Source organism: Ovis canadensis, chromosome 11 (genome assembly GCF_042477335.2).
Source record: "Ovis canadensis isolate MfBH-ARS-UI-01 breed Bighorn chromosome 11, ARS-UI_OviCan_v2, whole genome shotgun sequence".
In the NCBI taxonomy this organism is placed as follows: domain Eukaryota; kingdom Metazoa; phylum Chordata; class Mammalia; order Artiodactyla; family Bovidae; genus Ovis; species Ovis canadensis.
Window position 1 is genome coordinate 28,337,605 of NC_091255.1, and position 13,719 is coordinate 28,351,323.

At 38.0% G+C, this 13,719-nt stretch overlaps 1 protein-coding gene across 5 annotated transcripts in view; it reads left to right on the plus strand.

Moving 5' to 3' along the window:
• The window catches only part of NLK (nemo like kinase), a 127,274-nt gene that overhangs the window by 93,527 nt on the left and 20,028 nt on the right, over positions 1–13,719 (plus strand). For all 5 annotated transcript variants that reach the window (XR_011259765.1, XR_011259766.1, XM_069602949.1 and 2 more), the window contains 3 exons: positions 5,917–6,023; positions 7,480–7,565; positions 11,814–12,023. Coding sequence is in view for 3 of the 5 variants with exons in the window: in XM_069602949.1 (XP_069459050.1) it covers positions 5,917–6,023; positions 7,480–7,565; positions 11,814–12,023 (403 nt within the window). In the remaining 2 variants the exon portion in view is untranslated. The remainder of the gene's footprint in view (positions 1–5,916; positions 6,024–7,479; positions 7,566–11,813; positions 12,024–13,719) is intronic.

Consider the following 13,719-nt stretch of genomic DNA (forward strand, 5'->3'; position numbering starts at 1 on the left):
TATAGGTAAATTGCCAATTAGAATGTGCATCTAATGAGAAGTTCAGTATGAGCCAAGGAAACCTGGATGGTTTCTCACATGTTTCACTGATGGTGTAAATCTCTGCAGTTACTGGCATTTAGCAATTCTAATAATTTAGAGGTTTATCTTTTTAGAAGCATGTGTCTTGGTTGTGCTGCTTTGCTTCTCTTAACTCCTCTTGGCCCTGTGATGGCAGATCTGCCTTATTCAGTCCCAGAGCAGTGCCTAAGGGGCTTTATGAGATCAACAGCCATGACATTGTTGTGATCTTTGAGTGAATCTGTTGTAATTGCTTGTTTGATTATCCACTTGCCTTGGTGGGCTATGAACTCAATCTTGGCAGTGACGCTCTTACACTCCATCACATTTTCAGTGCCCAGAACGGAGCCCATGTCTGGCACATGCTGCTATTCTGGGTATTTGTTGGAGAACGAGGAGAGTGACTTCTCATTTTAAGACACATAGTGAGGGAGGGATTCTAAAAGCTCCACCAAGTAACCCAGTCCAGAATTTGATGTTTTTTGGAATCTGGTTTTTTCGAGGTGCAAAGTAGATCCGTCTTAGGAATTTCATTTTCTCTCTTGACAGTAAACAGAGTGAGGCAGAATTTCACAGAAAGGGTCCGACTTAGGGATCATTACAATCTAGGTGTGAATCCAAGCTCTGTGTCGGCAGCTGAACCTCTCCCAGCCTCGATGTGCTCATATCTTAATAGAAATAGTTACAAATTAGATATTGTATACAGGGATTAAATGAGGTGATAAAGTGGCACATAAGTAGCTTCAACAGGAAGTTAGCTTCCTTTCTTCTTTTCTTCTCATAGCACTTAATTAAAAGTAATTCAGCTTTTCTTTATTGTAAAGTAGTGTGCATGCTGTGTGACATGTGGTTAAGAAATGGGAATAGTAGGCAAGCAGGAAGTGGCTTTGTGGGATAGAGCATGCGCTGGGCTGGGAGTTGGGAAGCATAAGGTAGTAAGGCTTTTTGCAAACTTGGAATGTGACCTTGGGTAAATCCCATAACCTCTCTGTGACTAAGTTTGTGTTTCTGTTAACTGATGTTCTCCATTGACTAGTAATATTTGAGAAAGCAGTGAAGGGACTGTTTTCTACCCCGATATATATAAAGAAGTTTCTGAAATGTCAGTATTACAAAAAAAAAAAAAAAACACCTACACAAAATTAACTCTTTAAAACAACACAGATACACTTGTGCCTCTTGGGCACCTTCAGGTATCAAGAGCTGCTACCGTCCCCTGCCTTGCATTTCTAATTGTTAATTTGCATCATTCGTTTTTCTGAAGCAAATCAGTACATTTTGAAATCCATATTTCATGGAGCTACTTAACTAATTGCTGCAATCAGCAGCAATTTATTTTATAGCAGGGCTGTTCAAATCACTGTGAGGTTGGCATAGCATGCACAGTGTGTTTTTTACAACCGTATTTTTAATGATGAGTTTTAATAAGGGAGAGTGGTTAATCTGCTAATATTCTCCTGTAAGTCCTAACTTTGGTCCTGTGATTTACCTTTACCCAATGCTAACTTTAAAGGCCATAGCAGAGTCACTGACCCAGTGGGCACACCAGCTGTTGGAGAGGCTGTCCCATTTAGAAGGACAGAGAGAGGGAAAGAGCACCCTGTTTTTCTTACTTGGAGACCCTCATTAAATTACTCAGAAACAATAATCAGATAGCTGCTGTTCAAGTTAATGGCACCTCTGAGTCCCTGTCAAGAGAGCTTTATTTAATGTGTGACAGACCTGGAGTGGTGCAGGTGCCTTTTCAGGCCCTCATTTAATTTAAGCTGCTTTAGTTGGCATGGCAACTAGTTGAGACATCTGGGAGACATTATGTTGGGGATTGAGACTTTAGAGGATTTCTGCTAGAGCAAAGCAGAAACCTTATCATAAAGTGGTGTGTGTTGCTTCTAAATTTCTGCAGCTCTGTTGTTCAATCGCCAATTCAGGAATTGTATTTTTCCAGAGAAGTAAAATTTTTAAAGGTTGGCCTGGCCATTGGCTTGTTTTCTGAGAAGAAAAAATTTGCTTTATCCCTGAGGTGAAACATATTTCTTTCAACCCTGAAGACTTTATTTTGCTAAACTAAAGCTTGACAAAACTTATTCTGTGCAGAGTGGTTGTTGTGATTACTTTGTAAAAAGTATATTTTTAAAATTTCTCAGACTTTTATATTTAAAAGATATTAGAGGAAGGGAAATATCTCTGTACAAAGGTAAATGAAATTGTCAAGGTAGACTGGGCTATATGTGGTTTTCCCTGGACTTTCTGATTAAATTAAGAGATTATTAAACACTACCCTCATTTTTTTTTTAATGCTGACTGTCATCTTCTCAAGAAGCAGAGACATGAAAGTAACACTCGTTTAAACTCTCTTAAATATTATAACAGGAGATTAAATGAAAGGTTTTTTAAATTCACAGATCCTGAAGACAAGTAACATGATAATCTGGTCATTTGTGTTTAGCAGAGGGAGTACCTGCTGGTTTATATTTTGTAAGAAATTATGCACATAATGTGCTCTTAGTATAGAAGAGTTGACTTACTATTTGAAGTCATCCTTTATATTCATTTTGAACACCTTGTCTTTCAGGTTCATTTTGGTTTTGGGGGGCTTGTTTGTTTTGTTTTTGCTGTCTGTTAATACCTTGCTCTGTATTAGGTTGAACCATGTGAAATAATCATTTTTGTTGGTCAAAATGGTTGAACATTATCAGTTCAAATCCAGTAGGTCTAAGGTGGGAACAACACCCTGATCTGGAAGTACTTGTTTCATAATACTAGGTTAAATATAAGAGTGTTTTCTGAAATTAGTAATTATTTGTAAAATATCTGGTTAGAATAGTACCCATTCCAGCCAGACAATGTTTTCCTTTTCCCTTTTCTTTGAAAATGTAGTCACTGTTAGAAGAAAGCATATGATATTATTTCATGCTTATTCTCTGTTTTTGGCTTTTGTATCAGTTTTTTTCCTTTTATAAGTCAAAGCAAGATCTTTCAAGTGCCAGCACCATGAATTCAATCAACCCGATAACTTGAAAATTAAGATGTTTTCTCTCTGCTGTTTGTATGCATACCAGCTGTCACCAGTCACAGTAAAGATTCTGGCATTACAGCTTGGCACCTGTTTTGTAGATATGTGAAACAGAATAGAATGTAACCTGCTCTTTACTTCCATGCAAGAACTTTTCAATCCTGGCAGGAAGAAGAAAATTGTCAGTAAACTCAAAAGACATGACTGACATCCCATACAGATAAGTACTCTGTTTAGGAGTTTTCTTTTCCTGAGTAAAACCAGAAGATGACAATACGGGGATGTCAGTTGTGAAGTTTTTCTGTGTTTGCTCTGTAGTTCTGTTTTTCCCTGTGTAATGTTCCTTTGTTTTCATCCCTTGAGATTTCTGGAACCAACTCAAGAATATTAGAACCTCTGATTAAAGCTTAATGGTGCAAATAGAAAATTTTTTCCCCTATCTCTATCCTATGATTAAGATTTCCCAGTGGGGGAAAAAAACTTTTTAGTATATGTAAGAGGGTTAATATCCTTAATATGTAAGGCACTTCTATAAATAAAATTATCACCCCAGTAGAAAACTGAGTTAAAGAAAGAATTCTCTCTTCACTCCTCCTCTCTTTTTTCTCCTCTCATACTCACACATATATGTGGCCAATAAACATGTAAACAGTTTCCATCTGAAAACACGTTTGATAAAACACAGATCTTTATTGCTAAAATCCTTCCTACAGTCCCCAAGAATTCATACTAGAAGAGGCAGAAACCTCTACTGGCAGTAATGAGAACCCAGAAGCAGGTTACTTTTTGCTCAGAACATAAAAGCAGCTAAGGAATTGGAGCCATCAGGTATCTTAGAAAGTAGGGATGCACGTAGGTCTAAACCCAGAATTGCTTTCAGGCCTTCGTTAGAAGTAGTAAAGATGTTCAGCTGTCTTTTCCTGTCCCACAGGAGACCAAATAAAGCCTTATTCCCCAGTGACAGCAGGAGCTAAGCTATGGTGTCTTTGGCTCTTCCCCTGCTCTTACAGACTATCTTGGACATGTTATTTTGAGCCGTCAGTGAGTCATCCATTGGAGATGATGAGTAGACAGTTAAATATACAAGGCTGGAATTGAGGCAAGAAAATTACTAGAGATGTAAAGTTGGGAGTCGTCAGCATGGATGTTTATTTAAAGTCATGGGACTCTCTTCGATTACCCTAGAGAGTGAGTATCTGAAGAGAAGAGGACCAAGCCCTGGGGCATTTCAACAGTAAGTGGTTGGGAAGGATCACCAACAAAGGGAATGAGAGGAAACAAACAGAAAGGGAGAAGGAAAGTCAGAGCTGAATGTTCCACTAGCCATTTGGAGAAAATATCTCACAAAGGAAGGGTTGTCCAACTATGTATGTCAGCTGTTACCAATATTTCATTCTCCCTATGCCCAAGTTGTCCCTTTTCCTACTTGTTTGTGCTGAAACATTAAATTCAAAGTGTTTTTAAGTCCCCAAATAATCACTTACTACAAGAGACTTTTTAAAGCTCAGAAAGGTAAGATACAAAACCTGTCACTCTTTGAAAATGTAAGTTGTGTCCAGCACTTACCCTTCCAATGAGCATGCCAGTTTTGAAACAAGAGCCCCTGCCCCGGATCCTTTTAGTTTTTTATAGCTAATGGTGAGCACCCAAAGACTCCAGCCTCCATAATATCTTTCTCATAGAAAAATTTTAGGATCTGAGGAAATATGTAAGAAAGCAAACTAACTCTGCTGTTTTTTGTCTTGCCTTTCCCTGCTTTCAGGTGCACAGGGCTGGGGAAGAAGCCTTAGTGTTTTACTCAGAATGTGAAACTAACTTTTACAAGGTGTCAAAAGAATTTGTTTGGGTTATTTTTCTTGTTTATTCATTTGTCTTTATTAAGTTTTATTGGAATACAGTTGATTTACAGTGTTGTGTTAATTTCCGCTGTATAGTAAAGTGAATCATTCACAATATACCCACCCTTTTTAAGATTCTTTTCACATATAGAATGTGTCAAAAGAATTTAAATCATGTAAGAGCCTCCTAAACTCAAAGGCCCTCTTCTCTTGTCTGAAGAAAGCTTTTATATCATAAAACTTGCCTAAAATTTTAAGGAGTTGTTACTGAAGGCAGGGGTAAGTCACGAATCTGTCCTTTTCTAAATAAGCAAAAGACTGTGTCTTTACCAAGAGAGTTCCACATCTCCGTTATTCCCTGGGCCCTAGCCTTCGGTCATCTGCCTCATGTTAATTGTGCAAAACCCTGAGGATATACTGAGTACAAAGCACAGGAAGCTTAAAATTAAGTACGGGAGGTATACATGTATAAGAAGTTAAATAATAAAAGTTCAGTTGTGAAGACTGTAGAGACTGAGATACGAACTAACCATTGTGCGTGTCTTTCGGAGTACCATGCTTTACAAGGTAATTGAAGCCACTGTTAATGGATGGATTACACCTTTTGCTTTGGTACCATGGTGGCCTAGCATGAGACCAGCACTCTTTCTTGTTCGGATTCAGAGGACACTCCAGGAACATGTCTGAATAGACCCTGAGACTGCTGGTCTTCACATTTCTCCTGATCTGACTGTCTTTGAAGATATTTTCCCTTATTTTTCTCTTTTATAGTGCTAATTGTAGTCACTTGATTGTTAACTTCTAACTTTTTAAAATTTTGTTTTGGCAGTGTTTTCATCTTAGGAGGGCTGGAACCTATCACCTCTCTTCCTGCTGTCCTGAACCTTTCTTTCCTTAAAGCTTTTTCCAGCCTTAAAAAGAGAAGTTATTTATTTAGAGTTGGTACCTAATTTATAGGGTTTCGGGGCTGAATTCTCTGAACTCTCCTTAACTAAAAACCTCAAGATATGTTGTCACAGAACTGATGCAGAGTGACCTGCATAAAATTATCGTCTCTCCTCAACCACTCAGCTCAGATCATGTCAAAGTTTTTCTTTATCAGATTTTGCGAGGTAAGACTTTCTCTGTGAAGAAAAAGGTAGTGTCACTGTATAAATGAAATGTTTTGCTTTTCATTTGAACTAATCTGACCTTCCAAGGCTAACTTCTTACCCACAACTGTTTTTCTTCTGACCAAAGTATATTTAATACTCTCTATACTTGATGTTAAATAAGAAGCTTTTAAGGGTAGCCGAATGGTTCTTATTTTCAGTGATGGAAGAGAAGGTCCTATCTAATTCATTAGGTAGTCAAGGGGGTTAATCTCGGGGGGTACATAAGCAGGATGTTTTGCCACAAAGCTTCCACTGAATAGCCTTTAGTAGGAGTATGTGGCTGGCATCAGATGATTAACTGAAAAGGAACTGTGTTTCCTATGGATGACATACATTCTTTAAGCCGGCAGTAGGTGGGCCTAGTCTGAGAGTTGGCAGGCATGCCTGAGTTCCACTCTAGAAAAGCAAAATGAGTTTTAAAGTCAAAGCATGGAGAAGACTGACAGAAACAGCCAGCTCACTCACCCTCATTAAGGAGCTCTGATGTGATGGAGAAACAGTTTGGGCTGACATTGTTGGGGCTTCCTCCGGCCATCTGGTGTCCTTCAGAATTTTGGCATTACACCTGTTTAAAGCTGAAACAGTTTTCTTACCTAGTAAAATGTTTTCTCCCATAGGATTCAAAGAATTAAGACATTCCTTATAAAAATTGAAAAGCATCTGCCAAAGGAACTAAAACACATACACAGTGTCAAAACTAGAAAGTTCACCTTCTGTAGATTTGTTGATATTTGGGAGTGGGGGAGGTGGCAGAGGGAAGATACTGGATAGAGGATCTTTAACATTGTAGAAAATGTGATTTGCTTTCTTTTATTCAGAAGACTCAGCCTTGAAGCTGTGCCTTTTATCTAGCACTGCTAAAGCCCACAGACTTTATAAAGATATCAAAAATATTTTTAAAGTAATTAATTACCTTCCTGATTCTCAGTGGTAGAGAATACTACCAACAGACCTGGGCAAGTTTCTGAATTTTGTCTCATCAGTGAAAATCTGTCCTGGAAAAGGCTTGCTGTTGGTTAATGGGAACTATTTTGTGGCAGCAGCTCACAATAAGCTTGAGAGTATCCAGAATATCCAGAGCTCCAGGAGCCACACTTAGAAACTGTTCAAGGTTATTGGTCTGGTCAGCCTTAACTCCAGGGCTTGGAATGCTTATCTATACTTAAACCTAAATAATCTTTCAAATTATAGACATTATCTCTAGACTGTGCAAACCTTTGATGACATTTTATTTTACTGTAGCGAAATTACAGTTTTTTGAGGTAGGACTAAGTCAAGCTTTTAATAATGTTCACTATGCAGTTATTTAGAGAACAATTTAAAATCCTTTACTCTTGTTTCTATGGTTTTCCCCAAAATCATTGGTTGAGTAAAGGAATTAAATATCTGCAGTTAAATCTGTTTGTTATTTCAGGTTTGAAATATCTCCATTCAGCTGGCATTTTACATCGAGACATTAAGCCAGGGAATCTCCTTGTGAACAGCAACTGTGTTCTAAAGGTAGCTTTTCATTTTATTTAAACATCTAGGAAACAAGTGGAATGTCAGAGTGTGTTTAAGAACACATTTTTGTGAGAGAAATGGTTAAATTTATTCTCATCACTTTACCAGAAATAAAAGAACCCAGTGTTCTCCACCAATATCACTAGTCATGGACAAAACAGTAACTTAATTTGTAGTTTTGGCTCATGGTTTCTTCATGATATTTTGCACATATTTTGGAAACATTGGAATCGGAATTGCAGTGTGACTAGAAAGAAGACTAGAGAAGGTGATTTCTTTTCAGCTTGTTCCATTACAGAGAAAGTATACATCAGAAAAAAGATTGGAAGACCAGTAAGCATCTACTTACATGACAATCAAGTGTGGCTTTTAAGAAGACTGTATGTTTTTGCACAGCTGATGTTTTTATGTGCTGTTTGCCTGAGGCAGCAAAGTAGGGAAATAGAAGCATTTAAAAGTGAAAATACTAAGCCAGAAAAGGGTCAAAGGTACTTCTACAGTATGTAGTGGCCAATCCTCAGTTACCCCTCTGAAGGGGTATTGATTTCAGGGTTTATTATGGTTAGCAGCCCCCATATCTCAAGACATCAATTTCAGTTTTACTCTCGCCGCAGTACCACCCCCATAGTCTTTTCTTAGAGTGCCTCACAAATAGCAAAATCCACATGTGTGCATTGCCCTCTCCCTAACAGAAATCTTTTAACAGACCTCCTAAATAGTGAAGGGCCCACCATCTTTCCCCATTATAGAAATTAGAGGTAAGGGCCTTCCTAGAGCTGAGTCATCTCTGAGAAGGCAAATTAAAATTCCACTTATTTTATGAGCGGCTGCAGTATTATATGGTGCTTCAGTCTACAGTAAATATTCTTAACATTTCAATTGATATATTTGAAAAAGAAAAGAACTGTTTATAAACGTTGCCTACTATAAATGTAATCAACTGTCATTAGTACTTATCCTGTTGGCAGTTAAACTAAACCTTAAAACCAAGTATATAAATGAATTTCATTTTTTATTTTAAATGCTTTCTTTAAACTGTGGGCCAGTTTTCTTTAAAAACTAGTGTGTTAAACTGCTTTTGAATAAAAAAGAAAAAACTCCCTTCACTCTATATGTAAAGAACTCTGATCCTGTTTTAAGTCTAGAAAGATTAAAAACACCTATTTTTCATATTTTCCTTGAAAACATCTAATATTATACTTAATTCTTTTTGTTTCCACAGATAATTAATTGTCCCAAAAACCATTAAGTAAAAACTACCAAAGTAAATTTTCCTTTTATAGGTCATTGAGTTCACTGCTTTTCACTGTGAGACTTCCCTGGTGGTCCAGTGGCTAAGACTGAACTTTCAGTGCAGGGGGCCCAGGTTCAATCTGTAGTCAGGAAACTAGATCCCATTTGCCACAGCTAAGACCGACTGCAGCCCAATAAATTAATTAAAAAATAAATAAATAAAAAGAGTTGTGATCAGGCTTCCCGGGTGGCTCAGTGGTAAAGAATCCACCTGCCAATGCAGAAGACACGGGTTTGATCCCTGCTCTGGGAAGATCCCACATGCGATGGAGCAACTCAGACCGTATGCCACAACTGTTGAGCCTATACTCTAGAGCCCCGGAGCCACAACTTCTGAGCCCATGTGCCGCAACTGCTAAACCCCACACACCCTAGAGCCCGTGCTCTGCAACAAGAGAAACCAACGTAATGAAACCCATGCACCACAGCTAGAGAGTAGCCCTTGGTCACCTCAACTAGAGAAAAGCCCACACAGCAATGAAGTCCCCGCACAGCCAAAAATAAATAAATAGAGTAGTGGCAAGCTATTAAAACACAGTGTGATAAACATCTTCAGACCTTATCTCCATAACCCATTTTAATTCTTTTTTAAAAATAATCAAAAACCTTAGAGTCAGAAATTCTTTGACTTATGCAGACCAAGTCACTTATATGACAGTTTAAACCAGTTTCTGCTTATTTCAGTTTCTGGTTGGAAAACTTCACAAAGCATTTGTGTAGAGCCTGTCATGCTTGATGCCGTTAACTACTTGCAGTCCATTTTCTAAATTGTCTTTCATGGTATTGTAACCTCCACCTACATGAGAGAGTAACAAAGAAAATGTCATTTATGAATAAACAACATACAGATCAGAACAAATTGAAATTTTGCTCTGCTCCTTTAACTTGTCTTAGCAGCCTACTTTTAAAAGCCAGAGTAGATTGCCAATCTACTGATGCTAATTCTCTCTTCTCAAATGTAAAAATTTGTAGAAAATAATTATGACAAAACATTTTTAAAAATCATTTTGTTTACTGTTAGGCACAAAGCAGATAATTTTGCTGGAAATTGCAATATCTTTAGTTACCTGATCATGTAAGCTTCTTACTTTGGATTTAGCGTGTCTTCCAGATAAATTGCCAAAAAATGAATCCAGATCTTTTTTTTTTTTTTTAAACAAAAGGCCTGCTTTATAAGAGAAAACATTTTCTGTTGGTTAAGGTGGTGTTTTCTTTTGTTTTAATACCAGAGAAATAAAGTGGATTTTTAGTTTTCTTTGTTTTGTTTTAAAAGATAGCCTAAAAATTTTTGGTCAAGTAATAGAGTTTTAAAATATTATGTGTTATTTGAACACTGGTCTTTGGGAGGATTTGATAAACAACATATGCCTGTTTTCCTTTTTGGTATAGTTTTTCTGTGTGGTTGGAAAATGTACTTTCATTTTAAGTTTCAAAGATGTTGGTTTCATTCTGATTTGTCCCCACATACAGACATGCATTCATTTGATGTGACCAGACATAGTAGATTCAAGATAAAAAGATAAGATTGCCAAAAATTAGGGGTAAAATATGTTTTCTTTAAAGCAGTAGTTTTCCATTGCTTTTTTAAGCTACGAGATCCTTTTTTCAAATAAAATATGTTAGGACCTCAACTTAGAAGGCAGATAAGTATTATTTTGTCAGTTATATTAATAATATTGACTCAGACTTAATCAGTGAGAACACTGGAGCTTAGATGGTCATTCCTCTCTTATCTGTTCCTCAGTGCTCCCAGTTTCTGTTTTGGTTGCCTAGTATCAAGAAAGCCTCAATTCCTGAAAATAAGCAAAATTTGCTGGTGGTGGCACTGCTGCCGTTTACTAACAGCTCACCTTGCAGCCTCCAAAAACTTTTCACTTAAACAGAAAGGGCAAGACTTCGCTGGTGGTCCAGTGGTTAAGAATCTGCCTGCCAATGCAGGCATGGCTTCGATCCCTGGTCCCTGGTCCCGGAACTAAGATACCACGTGCTGCAGGGGAACCAAGCCCATGAGCTATAACTAGAGGAGAGAAAAAAGCCTGTGTGATGCAACAGAGACCCAGCACAGCCAAAAATAAACAGAAAGCATAAGATTCATTCCTAGGTTTGTAGGTGAATTAACCAGTCTTTCTCATTTACCGTCATGTTCTAGCATACTGCCTAAAATATAATAGGCATTCAGTTAATTAAATGTTTATGGCATGAAGAATTGAAGGGACCTGTTAGCATTAGTATTCTACAGTGTGCTACTTTTTGACAAATTCACATATTGGAATGTGGATTAATATTTTAAATATTTATAGATTCATATGAAATTTAGGTAAAATGTTCATGGAACTCCTGAAGTACCTCAGGATTCAGCAGGACTCTGAAACCCATAGCTTTGAAGAAATTTTACTGTGTATATTCCATAAAGATAGTGAACATATGGGAATTCCCTGGTGGTGTAAGTGGCTGGGGCTTGATGGCTTCACTGCCAAGGCCTGGGGTTCATCTCTGATCAGGGAGCAAAGATCCCACGAGCCATGCAGTGCAGCCAAAAACAAACAAAAAAATAGTGAACATAGTTAGCTCAGGAGGTCGTTTTCTTCCCTTATAATATCTTCCTCCATAAGCAGCCTTGAAAATAAATTAGCTTGGTTTCTTCATTAAACCTAAAAGTATACATTCAACTGCTTTTTGTTTGTTTCATTAATTACCAGTTAAAAACAAATGAAAGTGAAAAGCTTGTCTTTAAGATAATTCTGTATAGAAATAAGGAAGTTTGAGACTTTCTTCCCTCTCATCCAAATAATATCAAAATATACTGACACAATGTACTCCACCTGTATCATTGAAAACTTTGCAAAGTTCAGAGGTCTGTCAAGGTTTTAGTTTTTTATTATTTTGTTCTCCTATTCCACTTGTAAATATATTTGTCTATTTGACAACATTTTGATAATCTCTTCTGTTTAGATTTGTGATTTTGGATTGGCCAGAGTGGAAGAATTAGATGAATCCCGTCATATGACTCAGGAAGTTGTTACTCAGTATTATCGGGCTCCAGAAATCCTGATGGGCAGCCGCCATTACAGCAATGCTATTGACATCTGGTCTGTCGGATGTATCTTTGCAGAACTACTAGGACGAAGAATACTGTTTCAGGCACAGAGTCCCATTCAGCAGGTATGATTTCACTCTAGGCTTTAGGAACTTTCCATTCTATTACAGATTTAAAGGAAAGACCATCTTGTGCACACCTTGGGCTTATTCACTGTACTGTCTACATTGCTTTTAGCAAATTCAAGTTCTCTTAAAATTCAAAAAGTTAGGAAGATTACAGAGAGATTGATTTTGCAGCTTACGAGCCTATTAGAGGGAATGTTGGCTTTATTACATGCACTGATGCATGGCAGCAGACTCCGCTGTAACAGTTTGCACAGGTGTAATCTTCAGTGGTTCAAGAGCCTCTGTTCTTTCTAACTGAATGGATCTGACTTGAAAATGTATTTGGTGACTTAATGTACTTACACTTTGTGCTTAGAATATAAATTTTGAGTGTTGACTTCTTTAAATATGAACATTTAGAACCCTTTCCAACCTTTATTGGACTAAATTATTTAAATATGGCAGAGAATATCAGAAGCTGATTAAAATGTTGGAAACCATTTGTGGTACTTTAACTGTCTGCCTTTATAAACTAATTCGTTACCCACATTTTCTTTGGTCTAATTCTTAAGTATTTTTTATTCATAAAAATTTTAACAGTCTTGTTTGCATGAGAAGAATGTATCAATGGTGAGTCAGGCTGTACAATCCAATTGGTGGATTCAAATCCTCCTCTGCCACTTGCTATCAGTCAAATTCTGGGCAAGTTAAACTGCTCTGAGGATTGTTGTGCAGAACAAATGAGGTAGCAGAGCCAACACTAAGGCCTGGAGTCTGGTAAGCACTCCATAAATGTTAGCACTTATGGTGGTGGTGGTGGCAGTGTGCCAGGGTATGAGGGGTACAGCTATAAATAAGACAAAGCTTTCTGAAACTTTCATGTGAGACAGAAAATAAATAAGTATGGGGGGCTTCCCTGATGGTCCAGTGGTTAAGGCTCTGCACTTCCAGTGCAAGGGACATGGATTCGATCCCTGGCCGGGGAACTGAGATCCACATGCCTCAGAGCATCTAAGCCTGTGAGCCACAGCTGCTGAGCTCATGACCCACAACTAGAGAGCTTGTGCGCCACAGTGGAAGATCCCAGATGATACAAACTAAGACCTGACGTGTTCAAACAAATTTCTTTTCAAAGAAAATAAATATAATCCCAAGTAATGATAAGTACTATCAAAAAGAATTAAACCAGGTTAGGGAGAGAGAATGATGATGGAGCCAGAGCAGTGCTAAAAAGCCGTCTGAGGGAGTAACATTTGAGGAGGGACTCAAGTGAAATGAGGGAGCCAGATATCGGGAACAGATATTCCAGGCACAGGGACAGCCGGAAGGTGCCTGGATGCAGGCAACACCGGGAGCACGCCTGGGACAAAAGGGACAACCAGCATCAGAGAACCCTCTGAGGCAGGAAGAAGCGTGGGTGTATTGGAGTGATGGCTTGATTAAGGAAGAGTGTATAGGAGATGAGGTCACAGAAAAAGAGCCTGCCTGACTTTGGCAACCTGATAAGGACTTTGGGTTCTATTCGGTCCAAAGTGTGATGGAGAGCTGTCTGTTTTTGAGCAAGAGAGTGTTAAGATTTGATTGATCACATTTGAAAAGATCACCCTACCTACTGTGTATCTTTGTAAATAATTCATGCACTTGACGAAAAATGAAGCCATCTCCTTTATGCTCTGTCTACCAAGAGTTGTTAACTGATACATTAGAAACTGTA